General features: G+C 37.3%; 1 protein-coding gene across 4 annotated transcripts; it reads left to right on the plus strand.

Moving 5' to 3' along the window:
- Positions 1-20: 20 nt before the first annotated feature.
- On the plus strand, positions 21-27,728 carry LOC119724964 (doublecortin domain-containing protein 2-like). 4 transcript variants are annotated; one of them, XM_038196307.1, is made up of 9 exons: positions 21-582; positions 2,523-2,577; positions 10,402-10,481; positions 11,505-11,636; positions 12,250-12,393; positions 15,850-16,163; positions 16,602-17,185; positions 20,207-20,231; positions 21,985-22,120. In XM_038196307.1, the coding sequence occupies exons 1-9, from the start codon at positions 317-319 to the stop codon at positions 21,990-21,992; spliced, it is 1,608 nt and encodes a 535-aa protein (XP_038052235.1). In that variant the 5' UTR covers positions 21-316; the 3' UTR covers positions 21,993-22,120. The 4 variants fall into 4 exon arrangements, 3 of the variants coding, with proteins under 3 accessions (XP_038052235.1, XP_038052233.1, XP_038052234.1); XR_005270683.1 differs by lacking the exon at positions 21,985-22,120 and having other exon boundaries at positions 16,602-17,249; positions 20,207-20,237; XM_038196305.1 differs by lacking the exons at positions 21-582; positions 2,523-2,577; positions 10,402-10,481; ... (1 more) ...; positions 12,250-12,393; positions 15,850-16,163 and having other exon boundaries at positions 17,070-17,185; positions 21,985-27,728.
- The last annotated feature ends 57 nt before the right edge of the window (positions 27,729-27,785 follow it).

Below are 27,785 nucleotides of genomic sequence, written 5' to 3' on the forward strand. Positions count from 1 at the left end.
AGCGCCCTCGCGTAAACAGTTCTTTGATGCCGCGTGTTGTGCAGTAAACATGTCGAACACGTACCGTACCGTACTTTGATATTCCACAAGTTGTCGTCACTTACGTACTTAGCTTAATAAGTTTGCACAAATAATTAAAACTATGTGATCTAGCCAAGCAAGCGACACTGCTTACAAATACTTGAGTGCTCAAACAAATTGGAAGTCTAAAAGTGGTTGCAGATTGTGTTATTTGCAGCTGAATTCAACGAGATTGCTACGCTACCCCAAACGGGGGAAAGTTGGAAGTACGACGGGGAAAGACGAACTTCACAAAATGGCTGTCGCCCCGCCGGCCCGGAGCGTGCATCTGTACAAAAATGGGGACAAGTTTTACAACGCCAAGCGGGTGATTGTCAACTTCAAACAGACCAGAACTTTGGAATCTTTCCTAGACAGTTTGACGTCGAAAGAGAAACCGTCTTTTGGTGCAATCCGTAAACTTTACACGCCGACTCAAGGCCATTCCGTCAACTCGCTGGACCTGCTGGAAAACAACAAATTTTATGTCTTCAGTGGAACTGAAAGATTTGTTGGTTTGAAGTGAGTAGTCCAAAGCCAAACGTGGTGCTGTACCACCGGCGCATTCTTCAGTGTGATTCAAATCCTACAGGTGTTTAATACATTCTTGGAGAGTACATGCATGGAGGAATAAGACACATGCGGGGCCAAGTTGATTTCAGGAATTTGATGCATGAATGTGAACAGTGAAGCAGATTTTGAATTGAATTGATTAAATTTGAAGTGGGAAAACAAGGTCACTTTTTTTTCTTTTGAGAAAAGTAGGCATAGGCCTAGGCTTCTTTTCAGTTCAACTTGTTCAACGATCAGAAAATTAAATTATCTGGACTCGGTACAAGATCAGAGAAAGAATGCAGTAATGCCATTCATTTCATCAGCCATCTTCGATTTTTCAAAATGTTTTCGGTCCGAGGTCCTGAAAAACATTGACATTGTTACCAAATTTTAAACAGGATCAGGATCACTAGGAAAGTGAATGAATGCAATACAGAGGGATTAAGGTGGCGATTATTTGCACTTCTCGGGAAGCTTTTACCATTTACTAAGCATGCGATGGCGTGCACCGTGTGGATGCAATCGCACGTCTCAAATCACTCAAGCAGAAGGACTGATGCAAGTAGTTCGTGTATTGCCATTTTTTTTTACAGCCCGGCCATAGCGTTATTGCGACCCAAAACGTGATAGATCACTTGAGCACTGTTGTCAAAATTCTAGATTCTTTCAAAAATTTTACACAAGGAATTTTTTTTTCTTTTCAGTGCTCGTTAATAAAAAGGAAACTCATTCATTTCTAGTCCTGCTAGTGGAGTGAAATTCCAGTGCAACTATTTCTGCGATGTGTAATTAAATTTTAGAATTCTGTGACTTTCTACTTTAGTTGAAATTGGAAATCTCCAGATGTACTTTTTCATACTCAGCATTGAGTCACGTAAAAATAGACTCGGAATAAATTCTTCTTTCTAGTGCTAAATCGGTAATCAAATTTGGACCGGCATGAAACAAAAATAGAGCAGGGTGCTTGATTTAATATAACTACATGTACTTGTAGGTCGTAGTGAGAAAAGCGGTCGAACCACTAAGCAAAATGGTCGTCCACCATGAGACGGAAAAGCGTACCCTCAGTTCCGTGGTTCACAATTGTAATGAGTGCAATTCCTGACTGCAATTGCTGACCATCCAATATAGTAACTTGCCTACATGAACCGGTACATGAATTGTGTGTGGTTCGTTGTGCGTAATGAACGTGTGCATGTGCCAGATCCAGTGGCTGTGAAGGAGACTGTACGCAGTGTGCACTGAGCGGTTCGCTTATGCTTGTTTTCTAAATTTTGTTCTCAAGACTGAAGATAATTGGCCAAATTATGAATATGAAGATGCAATTATGCTTGTAATCATATGGATCATTGTGTCCTACCGTATTGGGAGCACTATTACATATTTTGTTGATCTTAATGGAAAGTTGTCATCATTCATTCGTATTTCTACTTGAACCTGTGGCCTGTGCAGTATTGTATAAAATGTTGGTGTATTCTCGTGAACATGCATCAAAATTGTATGCACACATATACACGAAGCAATGCTGATACATTACCTCAAAATAAGGCAACGAAATTCTACATCTTTTAACTTTGACGTTTTAACTGGGATTCAATACATTATTGAATCAAAATATAAAAAAGTGGTTATGTATGCAGAAATTATGTTTACATCAGTAAACATGCTGTTTTTATGTGCTAGATTACTCTAAGGCTAAGTAATTACAAATCTCATTTTTAAATTAAACTGAAATATGCGTGGTTGTTCTTTTCCAAAATTAAGGAACATTAGCATGTAAATTGTATGCATTGTCAAGTACATATGAAGGATTTGTTCAACTTGATTTAAATTTAAATCTGGAAATAATTGTGTTAATGAGAACATAAGTAATGCATGATTTTTTTTTTCATTTTACGTTTGTACAGCTATGGCAAAAGTGGTGCAAATGACATCAGAAGAAGAAGGGTGCCCACACAAAGAGTAAGTACATGAAGTTAATGTCTATAAATTGCAGGAAGCAATGATGTGTTGTTGGTGGCATGTTCGTCTTCTTCAAGCATGTAATTGATACTTGAGCATGTATTATGAATGAAGGACTGAATTGTGTGCAATGGTGTGATAAAGGACCTTTGCCATTCCTGGGCAAAATTCAAGTCCCGAAGACATGAAGCATGTGAAAAACATACCGGTACATTAGCTTAACCACAGTTCAGTAAATAAATAGCATTAGTTTGTCCTTTGAGTGATATTGGTAAAATGTCTTGAGGGCTATAAACTCTCCAAGCGTGCAAGAGTGGATTTTGTTGGGCACATCTGTCATTGTGCAGAAATTACAAATATAAAGTTCTGCGGAGTGACAAATTACGAAGCAGAAAGATTGAGTAAAATTTCAAAATTTTACATTTGGAAATGAATTTAGTTATGAATTTAATACTTTGAGTTTGAGCAAAATTGCCATTGGCGGTGCAAATCTTGTGTTATCACCTGCAATGAATTATGGGAGGTCGACAGGCAGACATTGTCCAAGGTTTTCGTTTTGCAATACGGTATTCTGCCTATGTTTCTTAGGCACCTGTGATGTTTTAAGTTGAAATTTTTTGTCTGTAAATTTTATTTTTTTAAAATAAATTTACAAAGTCGCTACTTTTATGTATACGTGTATCATCCTTAATAATTAATAACATGTTGGATCTTTTGGGTTTTGGTTTTTTATATTTTAGGGGTTTTTTTGTATGAAGCAATAAAATTGCTAAAAAATCTGAAGTTCGTACATGTAGCATGATGTAGGGAGCAGTAATTACAACTAGCCCATGTACAATGTACAACTAGCGGTATTTAAGCTCAGTAGACATTCATGTTGAGGCAGCCTATGCAATATTTAGGTCTCGTAAGTTGCATTGTGTTTTGAATTGCAGCCTCTCATGTATAATCCTTCAATGACTGCTCTTGGGACATTATTCTCAATCAGCCAGTCAAGTGTCAGTACCTGTCCCAGTGGATGGGTGAATATTCACAGTATTTAATGAATTATTGTCAAATTACGAAAAGTGTCACCATTTTAATCAACCTTCATAATTTTCATTCGTATTTGTTTTTTTCTTATGAATGAAACTGTGGAATAATTTCACAGGGTATTTGATACCAGCCCCTTCACAATGAGCAAGGTTTTTCTCATTAAATCACTTCGTTTCCAGGTAATTTCTAGCATTCCTACCCGGTACATGCCTTTTTAACCAAAGGATAATATTTGCAGTAATTGACCATGAACTTCAAAAAGGTCCTCCTGGACTCGATGGAGGCAAATGCCTGCCTCTCTGTATTTTAAATCCAATCTAATTGACAATCTCATTGTGTAGATAGGAATAGCATCGTCAAGGTCACAGTCGTGGAAATAAAGACCTGTTTGCCCTTTGCAGTCAGTGGATAGTTTGAAGCACGAATCAATTTCAATTATTCATCTAATAGCTGATGTTGAAGAAATGACTCGCTGACATGTACACGTACACACATAAGGCCTCCTATGCATGCATTCAAACCAAGTACGAGATTTATGTACCGTATACTGTAAAGATCAAAATGGTGGTTTTTGGATGACTTTTTACTTCATATTTTAATGGCACCGTTACAATTGTACATGGATAGTGCACAGCTGTGAGAAAAAAATGTAAACGCACATTGACAGAGGGAATGATGTCATTAACTGAAATTTCAATTGTTCTCAGTCGCGCACTAATGTGCAGATCGATGTACAGATAATGGACGTCTTCACGTCATTTGATAAATTCATTGCGTATACATGAACATTGTACACGTATACATGTACCGTTATACTGTGCATAAAAAGCTTGCAAATGAGGCATGGTGAATTTCAAGGTTTTTAATATCAAGGTTTTGAATCCAAATCAATGGCAATTTAAATTCTTGAAAAAACACGCTCGTTTAGTTTGGTTCTAACCAAATTCTGAACAAACGCTTAAAATTCAAACAAGTTGTCAACACTTCACGCCAATTTGTACAGGATTGAACCGCACTTCTCTCCAGTAATAAAATTTGACTAATTCTGAGGTGCTGATCACATTTTTGCCAGCGGAACGCACCGATGCGTGAAGGACGATACATGGGCAGGTGACTACAGATTGAGCTTGATGTTGACCTTCAAGAGTGCTAGTAATTATGCGTTCCTTGGTTACAGTGTAAATAACAAAACTTTACTTATATTTAGACACAAATTGGCAGTGAGATACATTATTTGATTAAGTCTTTATGATTCTCAAAGCTTAGTTTTGAGGTTAACGTGAATGTCCATCTGTAGAAATTCTTTACAATTTTTATGATTTGTTTTTTAAACTACGTTGTATTGGTGTGAATGCTTAACTATTTTGCAAAAGACTTCATGACTTTTTTCAGAAATGGCTTTTAGCTTTTGTTTTTTGTTTACTGTTTTAAAATGTACATTTGTGTAATATTACAAGTTACGAAAACAAGCATTGTTTATTTGGAAATTAACATTTCAAAATAAGGCCATTTTCAGAAAATTTGATGTTCAGTAAAATTCATAATATGAAGTTCGGAAGATTAACATCACATGTAAACATTTGTGGAACCATTGTGGGATGTCATGGCTGAAAATCTACCTGACTGTATTTGGGAAAGAAGCTTTATCAAAATCGTCAGTAAAATAAGAGCAAAAAATCATTAATTAGTGGTTCAATTTGAGAAGAAAATTCTTTAAAAAGGTTCAAGCCAGAACAACACTTTTCTCAGTCACTATCAACATCATTAAAATGGAAGAAAATGCTAGCAAGCCTGAAAAAAATTGTACATGTATGATCTGAAGTTCATTGTGCATACTATTTATTTTTAGATTTTTCTTCTTGCAAGTTTCTCAATTTTATACAAGTGGAAAAAGTTGATACACTACAATTTACAGCTGTGTTTGCACTGCACGGCAGCCTTTGGGATAATGCTTTTAATAGCGGAAAACCAATTTCCTGAGTGCTGCAGCCCCCAATGGACGTGTGTTTGTGGTTGTTATAGGAATATTGATTCTACACTGACAGCACCACCTCTGAACTATTGATTGAAAAGATTATCCCTGTTGTTTGTATTTAGGACTTTGGAAGATTTCTTTTGGCATTGTAAATAAAGAACTGTTAAACAAACGGCCTAATTGTCAGGTCATGTACAATGTACTGCTACATATTGAAGGCTTTTCAAGGAAAAGTACATGAAGTAGTCATGAATGCAACCTTTTTTTATGACGTGGCTATTTTTACAGAAGCTGTAACACCCTTTCAAGGGATACAGATTTGTAACATTAGCAGAGCTGTTTTAAGTTCCTCCAGCGATAACACTGTAAACTGCTTTTGTAGCTCAATAGGAAATGAGCGTCTTGTATGCCGAAGTCGCTGAGTTTCCATTGTATAACTGGGTTTTTTTTTTATAATTTCTCAAAAGTTTTCTCCTTTGTTCTCCTGAAAGTCTGATTCTGGCTTCTTTCCTAAAAAAATTCCATTCTACCAAAACACTACATGTAAAGGCCTATAGTGTGCACTAGAACAACAGTGAGCGGAACCAGACTACTCGTCAGTGCTGTTGTTGCCATGCCAACAAAACAGATGTGGTTTTGTTGTGGAGGGCTTTTGACAAAGTCATTGTCGAAATTGAAAAGAAATTGCTGAGAAGAGTAAATAAATTGATAACAGATAATGACGCACGTGCACTTTTTTCATTTATAATTTTCTCAGCATCTCTGTATCTGGAAGATTTTTTTCATTTATAAATTTGTCTCATATTTTTCTTTTTTCATCCACTTTTTTTCTTTGAAATGTTAACTGAACTTTGGCATTAGAAACTGTGTACATGTGTGGTTTGCATGAAAAGTGGGACCAATAAAAAAGGTTTACTGTTAGTGTACCGGTACAAAAGTACAACTGAATCAGTAATTTCTTGAAGCTTTTCCAACAGTATGTGCACTTGTGCACAGACTCCATTTTGAAATAGGAATACATTTTAAATTTAGTAGAGTTTCAAATAATGAAGAAACTATGTAAATGTGCAATTGTTAGGACTTCAAGTTGTACACATCAAAGTGTAAAAAAAAAACTCGCTATAAAATGAAATAATTCACAAATAAATACATGTTCTTGAAATAGATTCCACAAAGGGGGTATACAATGTTTGTTCTAGAATTGATTTTTATTAATTATTAAAGTGTCCAAAGCCATTTTAAAGCTTTTTATGTGTTGACAAATTATGCTTTGACTTTTATTCATATATATCTAAATTGTTAAACAGTTTTGTTTTCATACTATGCATGTAGGCCTATGGCCATGTAGATCCATATTAAGTCATGTACGTGTATACATACGTAGCGCATGAGTGGAGTGCTGCTGTATGCTGGGTAATCTTTTAATATCCATGGCAACCATTGAGTCAGTAAGTCTTAAATAAGACAGGCCTGCCATTTGATCAGGGACGTTATTCATAATGCGTGGCTTCGTTCTAGAGATTTTAAAGCATGTATTTGGACCATGTCTACCGCATTGATTTTTTTTCAGAGCTCAATGTGTCTTTTTGCAGTTAACATGCATTTAATCCTTAGTTACACGTACATACTCTGAAAAAAACAGTTACATACGTGTATGTCCAGAAATGTATTCATGATATTATTAGTCTGACGCACATCCTAATTTTTATAAAATTCATACAAACAATTTTGGCGAAATACAAATTTTTCAGAGTAGTTACAATTATTGTAAGTGTGCTAGTGCATACATACCGTACAGCTTCTAGTGGCCAAAATTTAAAGAACGGATCAAGACCTGGACACATTTACAGGAAGGGTAACTCTGCCAATGAAATTTAAATTTTCAAGGCCTACGTAAGTTGTGAGTTTTTAATGGCGTAGGCTACCGTACAGTGTACACAGATTATCATTGTTTCTGACGATATCTCCGTGACGTGCACAATGATTTCCCAACAGTCTCATTTCTGGCACAAGTTAAAAAAAAAATGAAAAAAAAATAAGAAGGCCCACGACTCAGCCTTGATGAAGCCGAGCGAATCAACTTAACAATGTGGTTGCTATGGCAACTGTGCATCGTCCCATCATCAGATGGGATGGAAGAGAACTAAATTAGATTTCAGGGGGTTTCTTTCAAGTCGTATCTTGATGTGATATCGCAGCGCATTATGGTGGGGAAGCGCTGTAGACCTGGTACAAAAACGTTGGTTTCTAACTTGTTTATCTTAGATTTTGTAAGCTTGTTAAGTTCAAACGTGTGTGCATACATGTTTGCAGTCAAGTGTAAAAAATACTTGCATTCTAAATGGGTGAACTGTGAAATAAAAAGTCAATAATATTCGGGCAAATAAGTGTAAAAAACAACCAGAATCATGTACAAATTTGTTCAAACTACCAAAATAAAATTCATATTTAGAATAATACAATACCGGTAGGGCCTACATTTTGTCCTGTGGTTTGAATTAGTCTACAGGAAAATGTTGCGAAGAAAAATTTTACTCATTGTTTTTGTTCACACGCACGCACGCAAAAATTGCACAGACAACATAAATTAAGAGATTACGTTTTAGGCTAAATGTCCTGAAAAATTCTCAGCTGTACATTAAGGTACCGGTACACGTACCCATACATGTAGTTAATAGGCTACATGTACATTAAATATTATTATTTGATTCTAGTCATGTGTTTGTGCTGGCAACATTTTGTTCACATACAGTTGTGTTCATGGAGAAAACCTTAAGTTGATGTTTTTATTTTTAAGGGAAAATTTTTGGGTTTCTCTCTTTCTGATCCCCTTTCTACTGGGTATGCACAAATATTTACAAAAGCATGAATGTTTTAAATTCAAGCTCGTTAAAACTTGACTCGCATGTCCAGCTAAAAGCTGATGCAGTAAATTAACTATATCACCATGGTAACGATCTATGTTTATTTGATGATCGACTAGGAACATGGTTATGCGTCCTCTCTCAATGAAAATGGAGAAGTCCCCTTAAATTGGTGTGAGTGAAGTATTGGGGTTTTGTGGATTGATCCATTATTGTCATGGGTGAGTTCTTCTGTTGTCAAGATCTGTCCAATTGGGATGTTTTGTTGTGGCTCAAGCATGCAGGATGATTGTGTTGGGACATACGGTGATGCACGGGCCGGGAAAGGATGTTAAAAAGCAGCCGTTTATAATCGTCCCAACCTCTTCGCTCCGTCGCTTGACTCTGACGCTTCTGCCCAAGTACATCTTCAAGACACGTCCAAGAAGGCTGTCTAGTGGAGTGTAAAAAGAACCCTTGAAAAACAACTGACGGGGCATGTGCATCCGATGTGTTTTTGGATGCATCCTTTTGCTCGCCAAGTAAAAACACCAATTACTGGAGTCCTCTTCGGTGTACAGCTCTGCGGTACTTGCGTCAGTTTGCCAGCAGCAAACAGAAGTTATTTCAGTTTGACTTTGCCTGGGATATGTTGCCATAGCAGTCTGTGTATTTGACGGGCCATGCATTGAGGTGTTGTGGAGGCTCAACGTCTGCTCGATCCTGTCAGGATACAGTGTACATGCTCGTCATCTTTCATCAAAATTTGCTGAAAAAGAGAAGTTTCACTTGATAACTTGGATTTCGTTTGATAGCTCGAAGTAACTGTTGACAATTATAAAGGTTTATGGTCAACTGCACTGCATTTTGCCAACCACAAGTAAACTTTGATACATGTAAGTTGTCTTACATTTTCAACTGTTGTCGTTCTTCTGAGTGGATAATTAATTTGACTTCTGCTGTGGAATCTTCATGTAATGTTTCATCGAAATTGATTTTTGAAATTGAGACTATTTTTGTCGAGTCACAATGGATGAGGAACATAATGGACATACTGGTATGTTTCCGAGTATCCAAAACTCGAACGGGCAAAGAGCTGCGAAGGTAACTTCTGATGACATTCTTACATATTTTGATAACGTTCTTACATATCTTGGCAAATAGTTTTTCTTGGAGATTCAGGGAATAAAAGACCTCAATTCAATCATTGGAATCACAGTTTAAAATGCATGTATTTATTGGTATGTTTTAAGAGTACTGTTTCCTATTTGAAATTGAAGCTTCAAATATGGAAATGTAATATCATTTGTACATATTATGTATACATGTTTGCAAGGTATTTGGGAGTTTTTGATGACATTATGCCCTATATGAAATATTTTTACTCAACATGAATAGTCCAGGTTTATTAGTTGGTTGTTATTAGACTGCATCTGAATGATTTTCAGCAAGTTAATGACTTTTGATTTGGAGAAAGATATCAGGGCCACTGACTTTCGGCTTCACTGGAAAAAAAGCCAACGAAACGGAATTAACAAAAAAAACCTTTGAAAGAGAATTCAGTTTTTTGGTAAGCAAAATCCCATACTGTGCGCACTAAAAGATACTCAAAACATCGGAAGTAAAATATCATGTAATTTTGGTATTATTTTAGTTTCAAGCATAATGTAAAGCTTTGTGCAGTTTTTATGTAAATTTTGTCACAAATTATTTGCAAAAATAAATTGTTTAGTCATTTCACTGAACATTCTCAACATGACGCGTACGATAAAAGGGGAATCAATGTTTTTGCAAGGTTTTATGGTTGGAAATTACAATTTCCTGAGTTGAAAATAAAAAGGGAATTTTAGAATCAGTACGGTTAAATTATTTGATACGGTGGCCAATATTGCCAAGTTTTGTTTTAAAACCTTTTTGCTTGAGCAATCGTCTTAGTTATTGTTGTTGACCCAATTTTGTTTGTGTTTTCAGCGAATCCAGCCGGTAGGCCACAGCAATATCCGAGTCTCGGCGAAATACATCAAAAGGCAGGAAGGCCCCAAGGTCGTACAGTAAGTGCCAGTAGAATCGCTTGAATTAAAATGGATCTTCTTTTATTTATAATCCTACATGCAATTGCATGCTTTTTGCAGAGAATTAATGAAATTGCGTGCTTTTTGCAGAGAATTAACCAAATTTCATTTCTGAAAGGGAATTTAGCTTCGGACTTAAAGTGTACGGCGTGGCACAATATTAAAAAATATTTTTATATTTAATTCGGAATTTGTCAATTTCGGTTGTTTAAATTCTGCAGTCGATATTTTTTCTTCTTCATAATTTGCATGAATTTGCATAAATTAGCATATGCTCACACGACAGAATGTAAAATGGACATGTTCCTTTTTTAATGGAAATCAAACTTTTCTTTAAAAGAAATCAGACAATTTTGAAATACCCATTGACTTTCAACTTTCTAAGAGTATAATTAACATGATGTACCGGAACATGTGTAGGCATTTCTGCCTTTATGACCCTTTGAAAGGAACATCATCAGCTTTGTCTGTTTTTTTTTCTCTATCTTTTGTTTTTTTTTAAATAGAATTATGGTTGTCGTTGGTTTGTAAAAGCCTGCATGATGCTATCGTTACTATAGACATGACCACAACTAAAAGCCATTAAGTACTGATGTTTTTAAAGCGCTCATGTCGCATCTGTTCATAAAATTGAGTTGTAAGTGCATTTTGAGATGTACACATTGTTGGTTGGAGGAGCTCTAAGTGCATGCAGTGTGTGAGAGTGGTTCCGCCTCTATAATTACTTTAATTGCGGTCACAAGATTATACTTCAGTGCCAACATTGTATTCACTAATTGATGGATTTGTTGTAGTGGGAGCAACTCACGATTGGTCTCAATTACCGGTATCTTAATGGATGGGGTAAGCAGAACTAAAACTGATAGCACATACAGGGCACAATTTCATGGAATTAAAAGCAGAAAATATTTCTTAGAAGCAAATTTTTGCCTTAAATACTTGCCATAAATTTTAAACCACATTTTGAATGTAAAGCTAGTTTTCTTCTTGTTCTTCAAATAGTGTGTTTCGGAATGGAGAGGACCTCAGCCCAGCTGTCCGAGTGCTTCTACACAAAAACCAATTACTCAGCATGATCCATATACTGGACCACATCACCAACAAAGTCGCCCTTACAAATGGGGCAGTCAGAAAGTAAGAACACATTTTGTTTTTGAAAAAAAAAAATTCAGAAAACTTGTCTTCGCCTTTGAGTAGAAAAATATTTATCTTGTGTTAAATACAGATAAGGTGCGACTCAAAAAGCAGCATTGAAAAAAATGACCCAGCACAATCAATATTGAGCTAGTGGCAAATTCAGTCACTAACGAAAAATGTACACACTGTGCCAAAAATTAACAGAGTACATTTCTTTTTATTCGGACAAAATCAGAATTGTAGAGCAATGAATAAGTGTAGTCAATATCTACAAATAACTTTGTCACATATGCATTTTTTTTTTTCAACTTTGAATGTTATCAAATAGATTTTTTTTTTAAAAGTACATGCACCGGTATGTTGTTTCATTTTTATAAAAAAAACTGAATCTTTGAGATTTTTTTATTTTTGCCCTTAAAGGGAGTTGTTATCTGTTCAAATGTTTTATTTCTTTTGGCGGAAAGATACATGTACATTAACCCACAAAAAATGTCATTTGTGAATATGAGATTTTGTGAAAGAAACCACAACAACATTGAGTAGTTTCAAGAAAAGAATGGAAATGTAAAGACATTTTTGTAAGGAATGTTTTCCCGCCCTTTTCTCTTAGATTGTATCACGTGTCAGGTAAACTGGTTACGGACGGCTCGGAGCTTGAGAATGAGCAATTCTACGTGGCGGCCGGCATCGAGAAGTTCAAGAAACGAGCCTACGATAAACAGAACCTCCAACAGACATCTCCCAGGACTAAACGGTATGTATATCACTGTGCATTTAACTTCAAGTGTTACTAATACAGTGAATCTCCTCTGTTAAAATTTGCCAAGTTTAAGTGGGAAAGAAGGAAATTTAAAGTTGCATTCCTGGTGCTATTTGCACGAATTCATCGCCAAAAATAAATTCCTTTTCTAAATTTTTTCTAGCACTACAAAAATTATTCACTTTTTAAAGAGACATCGACCGAAAAATTTGGCCCATGTTTAGTTCTCCGCGGTCGCAGGGTAGGCTGGTTCCAACCCCACAATCAGTATCGATAATGTATGGACGGGGGCCAGTCTGCTCGCAAAGTGGATCTGCTTGTGCCCAACACAAAAACTTTCTTTTAAAGGCTTGAAAACGTCCAAAAAAGAAAACAAGAGGGTTTTTGGTTGGAATAAAACAAACAAGTTGAAAATGTATTAATAGAAATAAAAACCAAGTTGTTGAAGAACATGGGGAAACACAACTGTAATAATTGTTAGTGCTGAAGATTGTAAGTTTACATGACAAATGATGTTAACTACCGTAAATTGTTTGTTCAAGTTCAAGAACAAGATTCCTTTTACCGCCCAAAATCGCCCTCCCCCTCCCCTGACTTCTTATACCAACCCAAACTGCCTGAGCACTCCGTGGTCTTATGGATATATCAGTGACGATGTACAATGAAAGAATTTTTTTTTGCAATGTTACATTCCCTGAGTGCAATTTGTTTTGCATTATGCACACTGTTTTTCCCTTGATTGCTTTCACATTTACAGCGCTTGTTTTTCCAGTTATGTTACATGTTCATATTAGATTATCCCTTCAGTTGATATTAAAATTTGCGGTGCGGTGTGATGTGTTTAATATAAACTCCTGTTTAAAATGAGATTACAAAATTGTCAAAAGATGCGGAAAGAAGCTTTATTCATGACAGGAAAATCTCAAACAAAAATCTTGTTTTTGCAATGATTTGATATGAAGAATTGTCTAGGGACAAAAATTGACAGATTTCTTTCCAAATCCAATATTATTGCCTAGATGAAAAGCTTTACTTTGAATCTGCTGGAAATTGTTTTGCTCAAAGAAAAAGGCCTTAAAGGCTCTGAATCAGTATCCATGAATAATACGTGTACATGTATCGGTAGCTTGCAGACACATTTTTGTCTGAAATTTCAAGTGCCCTTTGCATTTATGCAATGTCTTGTTTAGCCCTATTTTTGATCCTGTATAATCACAGACGATAATGCGAAATCCATCAGTCCACATGCAGAATTAATAAGATGTTGTTTTGCTTCCAATAGCAAAAAATGATACATTGTAGATCTAGATACGCCTACGTACTTTATCCTTCTGAGAAAACAACAGCATCTTCTTTCATTAAATTCAGTGATGCACATGTTGAAGTAATTAGGAAGAAGTTGTTTTGCTTGCGATCATGCTTAAATACATGTTTCTGCACTTTTTCCAGCTTACTGTAATTATTTTACAGAGAAAGAAACATCAATGATTTCTAGTAGCAACATCTGTTGGCTTTGGGAACAAATTGCAAATTAAAACATCTTTGCCTGTTCATTTCCACGTCCCTGTTTTCGCAATGGCATTTAGTGAGCACATGTACTGGTAATTAGTCAGATGGTAATTTATAGATTTAAAAGTCTACATATATTCTTGCGAGCGAAAAAGCAGCTCATTGTATATTCTGTATGCACTCTGCTACTACCGGTGTATACCAGTAGTACGTGTAATGTTTAATTTGGTCGTATAATTTTTTTAAGCTTTAAAGCCGTAATTGTTGGATGTCATGCATGCAGCCATTAAGAATGAACCAGAGGATATGCATGTACCGTCGGTAGCCGACAAAAATGGTACTTTGCTCGTTACTTTAATGAGGGCTCCTTAATGATGGAGCCAGGGATGCCACTCAGTTTATAATGACAGTCATTAGCGCCGTATAAAATATTACTGACTTGAGAGGGGCATCGTCCTTTTTATATTGAGGCTTCTGTTTCTGTAGTTATTGACTAAATCAAGCATGGTCCAAAAATATATGTATGAGAAAAAAATCATGTGCTTATAAAAATTAGCCTTATCAATTTTTGAGATAATTTACTGAAATGTTTGGAAATGTTGCGGTATTTCTTGGGAGAGAAAAAAAGGACATAAAATTTGCAAAAAAAAAAGGAGTCCTGAATGACATTTCTTGCGGAGTTTTATGACATAAATTTGTAATGTCTTATATGTGACAATTAATTGCACCATGAACAAAAACATTGACTAATTGGGAGCCCATCAATGTATTTTTGTAAAGATGGATTTTGAAAATTTATTTTTGTGATGGATGTTGACAATTTTTATTTGTGAAAGTTTGATTTCAAACATCTGGCAATTGCAAAGAACTCTAGCTTCCCGCATCATCCTGAGAGTCCTCTATTATCAAATACACTGCCCTTGTGGCCCATTCCAAGGAAATTACGTACACGATCGTATGAAAATCTTCAGAAAATCTTCCAAACTAATTATGATGTTGATGATTAAGGTGAGGCAGGGCGGCGATGAGCTTTCACTCTACTGGAGATTTTCACGGCCAAAATAAGCTTTGCATTTCCATCATCCCTGAAGCAATCCTGCAGGAATCGTGCCTTCTTAAACCGCAATCTCCAGCTTTGTGGGATGTAATTGAAGAAAAGTATGAAAGGAGACGAAAGAGAATGATTGTTCTGGGACTGGCCTTCATTCAAAAATGATAAATAAATCTCCTGCAAATAAGTCCCAGGGCAGCGTAGTACGAAAGGCTGAAAGGCCGATGATGCTAATTTATTTGTTTGGTTTACAAATTATTTCTCAGGGGACAATGGTGTTGGGGGCAGGGTGTACATGTACCGGCCATGTACTCAGCATTCTTATGAGATGATGACGTCAATCAGATTTTCAAAGCATTTCCTCTTATTTTTTCAAGATTTTTGCCGTTTCATTGAATTGAATTTATTTGTATTATTCTTTTAAAAGTACATAGTACCAATACAATCATGTACATGTATGTGTTGTCCACAAACATTATACGGTACATGTACTGTGTGTCCATGTGGGGGAAACACCGGTACAACTTGCAATTCATTATATAAAAAACACCTAAGGTAAATTGTCATTAGCATGTTGGAAATAGTGACAAAATACATGTACCTGTCTATTTTGGTCAACATGTTCATCTACATGTTAATTCCAGACATGCTCATGTTCATGTATTGGGTTTTTATGTAATTATTCCTTTAATCCAAACTGTATAATAACTTACAAGTGTTATAAAAACAAAAATGTTGGACGGTACAGAATGTAATTCACCAGTGTGTTGAGAGTGTGCCAAAGATTGTGCACACTATGCCCTTCCCTCAGTTTCGTCAACACCTTTTCTGCCATTCTTTACATTCTCTCTAAGACAAATTTTCTTTTTTGTCCCGCTCTTAATTTTCAGAGTGCTTCCACCAGTCCCCAGAAGACCTCCGCCAAAAGCCAAGCCCTCTCCAGCTAAAGAAACCCAGAAACCTACCCAACAACGGGAGCCCAGGCCTCCCCCACCTAAACAGGAGGCCCCTCCCCGCAAACCCCAAGCCCCGCCCAAGCCCGCTGCCAACGCCCAGTCTGAGCAGAAACCCAAGAGTCGACGCCCCAAGGCTGAGAAGACGGCCGATCAGAAGGAGGCTGAGGAGGTGTTCCACCACAAGCCAGCCATGGTCAAACGCAGCCGGGAGAAAGAAGATCACACCAAGGAATCGCTAGACTACGAAGGTATAAATTTATTCAAAGGAAAAACATGGTGTGCAGTGTTCTTCATTATGGAGCCCTCTGGTCCAATACCATTGGAGGTCTTAAAGCGCTTCACAATTATTACCCCTGTTCATTAGGCAATGAGACCAGTTTTCTGAAGCAGGTACATTGTAAAGATCAGTGCAATCTTGTCTCTACCCTCACAGGTACCCATTTATACTCCTGGGTGGAGAGAGGCATTAAGCAGCTGCCTCTCTTAAACCGTGCTATACATGTACTTTAATAGATACTTGTAAAGACAAGAGAGTGCTCTGATCGCAAATTGCAGTAAACTTTTCTCATGACCTGATGAACTGGGATAAAATTTGTGAAGTACTTTTGTAAAAAGACATTCGTATAAAGCAATACCATAAGCACCCTTTAAGTTATATTTTTTCTGTCAATTTGTTTATCTTCCAGATCCAAACAGTGTTTTCAAAGCATCTGAGCAGCGCAAAGAGACAGCCAGGGCGGCCGAAGTGGAAGAAACCAATGAAACTGCCGTTGATCTTCCGGTTGATCAAATTGCTGCTGAAGAGGTTGACGAAGAAGAAGCTGAGGTCAATGAGTTCCTAACTCAGAACCCAACACCGCCACCTCGTGAGGCCACACCACCTCGTGAGGCAACACCACCTCGCGAGGCAACGCCACAGCTGGATCCGACGCCACCACCACGCGAGGCGACGCCGCCTCTGGATCCAACACCACCACCTCGTGAGGCAACACCACCTCGCGAGGTGACACCACAACTTGAGCCTACACCACCACCTCGGGAGGCGACACCGCCACTCGAACCAACGCCACCACCCCGCGAGGCAACACCACCTCTGGATCCAACACCTCCTCCTCGTGAGGCCACGCCACCTTTGGAACCAACGCCACCACCTCGCGAGGCAACACCACCTCTGGATCCAACACCTCCTCCTCGCGAGGCAACGCCACCTCTTGAACCCACTCCACCACCTCGCGAGGCAACACCATCTCAACCAAAGGATGCTGAGCAAGTGAGTTAAGGGCAGCAATTTCAGGGCAGGGGAAGCAGTCTAGGCTAGCAGTGGAGAGGACTAGGTACGTAGGTCAGGACAGGGCAGGTCATAGTTCATAGGTTATTTATGTACACATAGGTTTGGAAAAGTAAAACATAACACTGACAAGTTCAACTGTCTTGCTAGGAGGTTAAAATATTTTTAAACAATTCAGTTACAATTTTCCAGAATTTGTGGTTAAAACCTTAAGGTTTACACAAATATTTAAGTCTAAGTTTGTCCAAAATATAAAGAAGGTTTGACATGAAAAGAATTTTTTTTCTGTTTAGTAACTTGAGTAAAAGTTATGTCATCAAATGCAAGATAATAAACTGTTAGAAGGCATGGTAGTTAGAAGGAAATATTGAAATCATTAAAGTGGATGGAGGCATGATAGAAATACATGTTTGATAGAAAATATTAAACATTTGAAGCAAGAAATACAAAACATGTTTAGTGGAAAATTTCTTCACAATCTCAATTTTTGGGAGAATTGCTTTCATATATTTAAATGCAAAAGAACTAAAAACAAGTTGTTTGGACATGCAAAGATTATTCAGATTATGAATGCTGAACAGTATTTTGGCGAGAGTTCCAAGAAAATGTCTGCAAAAAAGCTGCAAAATGTGAGTGTCAATTAAGGGTTGCAATCAAAGGTCCACAAATAACACCTGCTGTCCAGAGATCAGAGTATGCGTTCCTATTAGGCGTTCTCATCAGGCAAAATATGGGCGTTCTCATCAGGCAAAATGTTCCGGCACTATAATTTTAAGGTTTTTCTTTTTTGATTTCGAATTTGATTGAAACTTGCCTGTGATTTAATTTCCAATTTGTTCATAATTGAATAAGGACATTAATTCAAAGCCGCTGCATTTCGTAATAAAGACGGTTGATGTTCAAACTATCGTGGGTTCATGGAACGATAGGAGAATACATATTTCACAGTGAGAAAGAAAGACAAAGTTTAAAGTTGAAATCAACTACCGTAAGGCTGTGCCAAATATGCCAAATATTTCCCAAGACAATGTGGATGTCTTGAGAAGTTGAGGAAAATGTCTTGTGATGTTATTGTGCATATCAGCTGTTCAGCTGCCTTGAAAAATTATATTGACACATTTACATTTAGGCCGTATGTTCTTGTTTCTTTTAAGGTCCTTGCCAATTTTTGACAGGCGTACACAGATTGTGATCAGTTTAATTCTCAATTCAGCGCATGCCAATTTTAAACAGGTTGCGCGCTCACTGTTCCTGATTGGCTGATGCAATGTACGACTGAAACAGGCAATTTTGACTGAAAACATGGAAACTTGATCGGCGGCATTTGGAATGTATTCTACTATTCCATCGAATCCACGTTTGACTTATCGCATACTAAATTATTTGAAAATGTACAGCCCCAAAATCCATCAATTGGCATTGCGGACAATGTATGTACTAGAAATAATGTTGCAGTTTGCCTTTAATTCTGACTGTCTTTGATTTTCCTTTTTTTTTGGGGGGGGGATGAGAGAATTTAGCTCCGGCTGAAAGCTGCCTCCTTAGTGGCAAGCAGGAAGCACATTGAGCATAGATGTGAAGTTAAAGTCTTCTCCATACTAAAACTAAAAAAAAACCAAACTATAAAAGCTTTACAAGAGAATGAGAAATGTTCACTGCCCAAGGTAGCCACTTGGGAATAGCATCCATTTGCAAATGCGAAAGTGGCAGAAGTCTACGGTCGTCTTTTTACTGCAGGACGTTCGTGATTGACGTACGGTACGGTGTATGCAACGTCAAATTTAATGAAAGAAACTGTAAGCAGCTTAAGGGAAAAGCGCTGGCAAAAACAAACAAAAGTAATGGTAACGATAAGTTGCCTGCATCTGAAGTTGGCTGAAAATTTGATTTGCAAAAGCTTTGCGTGATAGCTGAAAAGATTTTGAGGGACAAATTAAAAATAAGGCAACACAGGCTGATCAATATACAAGAACATGAACATGTTTAATAGGGGCCAAATGGTAACATTTGTATCAAGTATAGGGCATGGACACGGCCTACGATTCAATTCAACTTTTGAAACAGAATTCAGCTTTGTGAATATGCAGAGAAGATAGCAGATTATATCAATTGTGTAGGCTATGGTATAAGAGTTAAGGTATAGAGCCAATGTATTTGGCTAGGTGCTACCTGTAGCACATACATGGTAGTCCTCTCTTGTTTACATGTTATACAGGTACATGTAGCTCTTGAATTTCTTGATATGTTTTGAAATTTAAACGGGAGTCTCCAGTAGCTACCGGTATTACAGGCATATACATGTAGTAGGTTTTCTGAAATTTCTCTGGGGTATATGTACTTTATTATCAATTAATCTTTTTATTGCTTTACTTTTTTCAACTTTTATTTTGTGACTGACTTTTTAATTTCTTGCAAAATGACCAAAACAGAAATCAGTGCCAGTTTGTTGCTAAGTCTTCCGTACAAGTCTTGTACAGTACAACTTTAAATGAGTTTGCATGTGGGGAAAACAAAGGATTAAGAAAGTAGCACCGAGCACAATTATTTGTTTGCATTTTGGCATGAAGACACCGAGAAATAAGACACCGAGTCACAGTAAGATTTAGGTTTGCATGGTGGACTTTCAGCCAACCAGTCATAAAGTTTGTGGTACACATTAATGTACTGGTAGCTTGTGTAGCAGTGTGTTATGCGAGAACAAAGGGTGGGCAATTTTTGTACCACTTTTGAGAGCCCTATGACAGCCACACCCTGTGGGTACCCCTGCGTGAGTGTCAGGGGGGCGTCGACAGCAATCTGTATGTCTCTCCCATTGGTCGCCCCAAACTCTCGTTCTTACCGTTGAGGACATTATAAGCGTACATCATGCTACCACAAACTTCATGACTTACATTAGTTCAGTGGTTTATTACACAACGAAATTAAGTACAATTGTTGTTAACTGCATGCATTTTGCTTTGTATCCCTTTCCCTATTCCACTCCCACATTGTCATCCACCACAGCCTGTTGCCTTTTTGACTGATGAGGGTGAGTTCAAAGAAAAAAAATGGAGAAAAAAAATTGGAAAATTCACAGATTTTGCCTAATTAACACTTATTTTTTTTCTTTCCGTTTTTGGCTAAATCATAGAGTGACTAATACACTCACTAACAATATCTGTCTCGTGCATGCGCATGCATTTGTAGAATGCTGCACAGTCTTCTGTAGTTATAGTGCAGTAATCTTCTGTTAAAAGCTTCTTTTTTTTTTCTCTCTCTTTTTGTTTAATCTTTTTTTTGTGGAAGATCTGCTACTTCCTCCTTAAGTGCTTCCTCCCCTGCCTCTCAATCTCTTAATGCATCCGAAAAGATGTTTTAGAGAGTTATTTTTAACCCTTTCTAAAATCAAGGGGCTGGATTGAAATCTCTGTAAATGGTGCTACATGTACTTATTGATGAGGATAAAATGTATTATGAATGTGTAGCATACTTCAGTTGTTTTGATTCATTGTGTCGGGGGAATGAAAATCAGCCAATTGAAAAAAAAAATCTAACAATTTTTCTCTTTAATTCCCCCAACCCCCACCTAAAAAAACCCCTCAAAAACGGGCAAAAAAATTACAAATTTTTCTTTTATTTTTTTTAAATTTTAAAAACTTAAATCCGATGAAAATATTCTCAAATTTAAGCTGGGTTTAAAAAAAATGCAAAAACCAAAACCAAATACTTTTTTGTTTTTTACAGGAAAATGTAAATTAAGAATCTGTTTATTCTATTTTATTTATTTTTGCCACTAACAAATTCTTTCCAAGTTTACTGTTTTTTTCTGTGAAACAGAAGGAATATTTTTGGGGTCAATATATTTAATGATCAAGTCTACAAAGAAGCTTTTATAAAACCTTTCACTGTGGATTTCCTTGAGAAAAATATTTTTTCTGTATGAATGGAGAATGGGCTTTTAACTTCCAAAGAGTTTTTCAAAGAATAAGCGTACACACTTCACAAATGACACACTAACTGCATGCATTGTAATGTCTGTTTGTTTGTTTCATTGTGTGTTGTCTGTCTGTTTGTTTCATTGTGTGTTGTCTGTCTACAATGTAATTAACTCATTGTACATGAGCGCTTACCTGAAAAAAATCATTCTTCCTGTTTTCACTTCTTCACTGACAAAAAATATGGGGGGGGGGGATCGTCTTGAAGACATTTCTCCTAAGATGCCAACTTCTTTTCCTGCTATATCTAAAGCAGTTCATTCAAATAGATACTGGTATTTGATCACTTGCAAATTCAGTACGCTGGTTCAGTTGGTGGGGGGATGGAGAACAAATTACATACCTTTGACATTTGCAAGAGAACGATTCTTCAAAAATTAAGCAATCTTCAGTCGCCGAGATTATCAAATCATCAATCCAGTTTTATTTTTAGCATTTTTATTTTTGAACACCTTGAAAATAATGTTCCAGCAAAATTGAATTTTTTCACGGTTGGAGTTGGCATCCATGGTTTGTGCTAATAGGTTATTTCTGTCTTTGTTTTTTTTAATTTCAGTCTTTTTCTCCGGGTCGTAGGCCTTCATTCTACCCGTTCTGTTAACATTTTGCTGACGTTCGCTTTGTCTGCTTTTTTAACAAAAGTTCTGTATTTCATTTCATTCATAATTGTTACATATTCGCTTGTTTTGATGTGAAAATTGTTTCATTTTCAAAGCTTCGTTTTTCTTCACAAACACGTTTTTTAAAGTGCTATTAAACAAATTTATGCAATTTAATTTTTTCTTTTTTTTTCTTCTGTTCTTACAGCTGCTTAATAACTCTGACAAGACAGGCCAGTCCCCTCCTCTGCCAGTTTCAAGCCCTGTACAGTCCCCCGAGATGCCCCTCCCAAATGGGAGCCCAACGGCTTCACAGACCCCTCCCACTTCTCAGATAACCCAGCCCCCTTCTCGTGCGACTCCACCCCCCACTCCTCCATTGGAAACTGCCCCAGCCCATACTTCCCCAGCCCAGATTTCCCCAGCTCAATCCCCACAACCCCAGACTTCACTGTCACCGACCTCCCCGCCACGCCTGAAATCTCCACCCCGGACTTCCCCACCCCTTACTTCCCCACTCCTGACTTCCCCACCCCCGGGCTCTCCACCCTTAGCTACTACCCCACCCCGACAATCCCCGAGTCCGGGTCCACCTACCCCGGCGAACTCCATCGATGAGCCTAACAATGGCTCAAAATCATCTTCCGTAAGGATCAACTCTGAAGAGGCAGCTGTCAAGGATGCAGACAAGAAGAGTGAAGAGGATAACAAGACAGATGATGGAGATAAGATAGAGGAAAATGCTGATAAAGATGGAGGCGATAATTCTGCGGTCAAGGAGAATGACGCTGCTGCCAGTGTTGACAACAAAGATGTTGCAGCAGATGAAGTGGATGCTGAAACAGGCGGGGCTTATGATGACAATCACCCAGCTGATGCAGATGATACTCCTCAGCCCGAGGAACACGTTGCAGATGATGACCATCAGTTTAAGGAAGAAGATTCATCCAAAGAGCAAGGAGCTGCTGACAAGGCAGAAGGACCAGGGAGTCATTGTGAGGATGAACCTCACAGAGATAAGGAGGATGCTGGGCAAGGAATAAATGAAGATGCTGAGAAACAAGAACCAGGAAAACAAAATGAGCTCATTTCTGAAGACGAAAAACAGTCACCTGAGGATCCAAAAGAAGAGGAAAAACCTAACGAAACCAAGCAAGATCAGGGACAGGCTCAAAACACCAACAACATCGCTACAGATTTAGAGATAGAAGCAGAGAAAGAAAAAGAGAGTAGTTCAGAGGAGAAGCATCAGTTATTTCAGGAGCCAATAGAAGAGAAATCTGACAAGCCTGAGCCAGATCAGGAACCTGCTCCAAATGCCAACAGTAATAGTCAAGAGTCTGAGATGCTAGAAGCAGGGAACAAAAATGAGAATTCAGAAGAGAAGCCACAGACATTTGAAGAGCCAATCGAAGGGGAGAAACATCATGATCCACAGGATATTGATAATGAGAGTCCACCAGAGAATCGTAACAAAGATGAAAATGAGAATCAACAATCCATTGATCCTGATAGTATCAAGGAAAGTGAATCTCCTCCAGAGAATCCAAATGAAGTTGAGGAGCCTTCAGCAATGACAACTGATGAAAATAAGAATCAAGAGCCTTTTGATCCTGAGAACACTAAAGACACTGAACCTCCTCAAGGGAACCAAAATCAAGATGAGGTTACTTCTTCCATGATGACCGATGACAAGAAGAATCAAGAGCCCAATGATCCAAAGGATACCAAAGACAATGAATCTCTTTTAGAGAATCAAAAGGAAGGTAAGGTTGCCCCTTTGATGACTGGTGAAACCAAGAATGGAGAGTCCAATGATCTCAGGGATACCAAAGATGGTGAACCTTCTTCGGAGAACCCAAACAAAAATGATGATGCTTCTTTGACAACGGCCAATAAAAATGAGGATCAGGAGTCTACTGCTCCTGACAGCACCAAAGACACTGAACCGCCAGAGAAACAAAACGAAGATGAGGCTGCTCCTACGATGATGACTGATGAAAATGAGAATGGAGAGTCCAATGATCCAAAGGACTTCAATGACAATGAATCTCCACCAGAGAACCCAAATGAAGATGAGGCTCCCCTAGCGACCGATGAAAACGAGAATCAAGCAGAGGATCAGGAACCGGCTCAGAACATCAACGGAGACGATTCAGATGATTCCCCAGCTCGGAGGGTGGACTCCGGCAAGGAGATGGATTCTGGCATCAAGTCAGAGGAGGACCAGCCTCTGCAGAATGGTGACTCGGACAGGTCCACCCCACGCACGTACACGCCCACCCCACCCAAATCGCCTCGAAAGAGTCACTCGCGGCCGCGGCCAACCTCGCGATGTGCATCCGCCCAGAAGCCCGCTGAAAACGGCATCGCGACGGCTACTACATAAATTATGACATTGTTACACTTAGCAGAAAAACAAAACGAAATTTGTAAAAGATGTTTATGCATTACAGCACTCTTTGCTTAACAATTTGGTTGTGACAGAAGGCCAAAGAATATTAAAGAGATGTAAAGTAAAAGCATGTTGCAGAACAAATCACGTTTGCGGTCGCACTTTCAAATAGAGATCTATATCCGTGGAAATAGTGAAATGTTTGCACTGTATTCATGAATGTATTCATGCACTCAATGTTACAATGTCATAATGAATGTAGCTGGTGTATTTCAGCGAGCCATTGAATTATTACTGTTAAATGTTTTTGCATTTTCATGTACATAATACACAACTTATAACATATATATATATATTCATTTAAATAGTTTTAAGGAAAAATGTTTTCATAATTTTGTTCTTTTGGCTGAAAGTGACCAACATCATACACTTGGAAAAGCCATGAAGCTGAAAATGTCCGGAGCTGAATTTTCATCATTTCGTAATTGTTTGTACAAAATATGTTTATGATTACTTGAATGTATGGTTTAACTAGCATGTCAGGATCGAGTGAGAGTATGCGACATTGAAAAAAAGTTAATCTGCAAAACTTGGCATAATTTTACAATCTTTAGAAGGCATTAGGGTGGATAGTACCCTCAACATTTTTCTTACATTGTTTTCATAAAAGCCAGGGACCCAATTGTTAGCTTTCACGTGTTTAAATATCAACAGAAAGCTGCACTGTGTACAATGTATTCAATAAGCAAACTATTTTAATGAACATAGTGTAAATATTATGAAATGGTTGATTTAAAAATGTTATTTTAACATTAGTTAGTACTCACAGCATTTAAAGGTACAATATAATTGTTTAATTGTGCATCAGGCCGTCCATGTAACATATTATGCACTTAAAGAAAAAAAATACCGTCGTTATCTGTGTACATTTGTTGAGATTTTGCCCTTACGCACCGTCCATTAATTTGGTTGTACCTACTCATATTATATGTGAGTTGAAGCTCTGGTCTAATCACATTTTGCATTTTTGAGATTGCTTTTTAACTTGGAGCAGAATGGAACGATCCATTAGGCCCCCCGCGTACTGCATCACGGCTGTGATTGGTCAGTAATACCACGGGGCGGAGCTTATTAAAATTGATCGGTATGTTTTGTTTTGTTTTTCTGTGTTAAAACAAGTCTCATTCAGATGCACGTGCCTTATATAAATTTAAAAAGTTCATGTTTTGCACAGGATGTATGTGTGTGCTCAAAGTTGTAGACTTGATAACTTTATTGACGGTGACCATGAGGGATCAGTGTTTTTATTATTGTTGGGGAGTTCGGGACGAGATGTGAGGACTTTCTGCTGTCCTCACAGCGTCTTCGGTCCCCACAATAACTATCACTCATCGTGCGGTCCCCACAACGATGGAACAAGTATGTTTGTACTGTGGAAACAAATTGAGTCTTTCTAAAAACAAATGTCATGTAACAGGACTGTTCTTTTGTGTAATTGTGTTCACGATGGAGGAAGTATCGGTGTGTATAGTGTATTGTGTTTGACAGACAAGCAATTCCAGGCCATGATTTCATTAGGAAGACACCAATTCCAACTACTGTGTATTGTGAAAACCGCGCATTGCTGTGATTTTCCTGTAATCACCGCGTAATGCATTTAATGCCGCGGCCAGCGCAGCGATCTTAAAAAGCAGTTGTTTTTCGATTTCAGTGTGTATATGTGCATGTACATTCACTTGATGCGTCATTCTAGATTCATGCTTCATTTGAAAATCTAATTATATGCCACCTTACCTTGAAAGCACTGAGACCAAAGCATATTGAAAATGTTTAGACATTATTATTATTATTATTTTGTTGTTTCTTATTTTCCACACTGTTCCTTTGAGTTGGAGTTTTTGAACAGTTGTTGTTGTGTTGTGGCTTTCAAAATTTGTCATTCTGCTATTTTATTTTGTACATCATAATCATCACTATTCATAGTTGTGCTACAGCTATAGCATTAATACTTGTTAATTTAAACTATTATCAGCATTGTGTTACAACATTGAGGAGCATTTCTGAATCGATTACGTTTTAAAGAAATATTAACGGTGTATATTTCAAGCATTAATTCGTGACATTAAAAATTGTACTTTGTGTTTGCACTCAGGAAGTTATAAAAAAAAGTGCTCATATTATTGATTCAATGTTTAAGATTCAGTTCTGTGCTATAACATGATCTTGTTTTATATTCAATGAAGTGGAATATATTATTCTCTCACACAAAATAATATGCACTAGCTATCAGGGCACATATGCAAACTATATTGTATACTATATTACTGTTATAATGTGAATATAAAAAACTGTTATCTTAGGGAGTGCGTCAAAACTCTGCTTACAACATTTTGCATGATTCTATCGGAACAAAATGTTCCTACTTGGAACAGCCTGGAACAAAAAGTTCCTGTTTGGGAACATTGTTTTGACTTTGTACATAATGTGTTAACTTTGGGAACCAGGCTTTGAACTTGAAGTTAACACATTGGGAACAAAATGTTCCTACTTGGAACAGCCTGGAACGAAAAGTTCCTGTTTGAGAACATTGTTTAGACTTTGTACATAATGTGTTAACTTTGGGAACCAGGCTTTGAACTCGAAGTTAACACATTGAGAAACGTATTGAAACGTACGCACTGTGTGTGAAGTGTGGAGTTTTGAGATGCTTCCCCGTAATTAGAAGTCTGAGTTTATTTATTTACATGTCAAGTTAATTTCAAATCATATTTTACTTGAACATTTGCAAACACTTGTTTGTTAATTGCCGTCAGTTCTGAAATACTTTACTTTTTTCCCCTTGATTCTCTATCTATGAATCAATTCACTAAACTGCTGAAAAGTGTGGTCTTTGATTTTAAGTCAATTAAGTGAAATTTCTTCCTGTTAAAAGCATTTAGCATTTAAAATTGCAGAAAAAGCTTTAGTATTAACAGTGGGAATGTCATGTACATGTAAATTAAAATCTGTGATTATTCCCATGTGCATAATTAAAACGAAATGCAAAGAAATATATATTTTTGGTCATAAGTTTAAAGTTATTGATCTTCCAGAATTGTTCCAACTTGCCATTTTATACTGGGAAAATAGTTCAGATGATTCACTTGGAAAATGGTGGCTGATAAATAAGATTAATTAATATTGTGGCTAGTCAGGTATCCCAGTCTGAGTTGTTCAACTGTAAGCATGTTTAAGATTGGACACACAACCAATGCAGGTCCCGGATGTATTTGTTTTTCTTGTTTTAATTATTAATTTGTACTTTTAAGGCCATGTATTAGGTGAAAGAAAATCACATCAAAGTATAAGCATCAGCATTGTTACTGGTCCGTATTGTGTTGTTAAAAGCACCCACCTGCATTCGTGGATTCGGAGTTCAGTTCGTGCCAGAATCATACAGTTAATGTTTTGTTTGAAATGTCAGAAAATTGCGTGAAGATGTTTTGTTGAAATATTAAATGTGAACTGTAAACTTATTGTAACATAGTGGAGAGGAATAAAATACTGTGAAAACATTATTTTTTGCATTTTTCAAGATTTTGTATCGGTGGTTTGTTTTTAAAATTTATAATGCA

The sequence above is a fragment of the Patiria miniata genome, unplaced genomic scaffold (assembly GCF_015706575.1).
Source record: "Patiria miniata isolate m_02_andy unplaced genomic scaffold, ASM1570657v1 HiC_scaffold_18, whole genome shotgun sequence".
NCBI classification, from domain to species: domain Eukaryota; kingdom Metazoa; phylum Echinodermata; class Asteroidea; order Valvatida; family Asterinidae; genus Patiria; species Patiria miniata.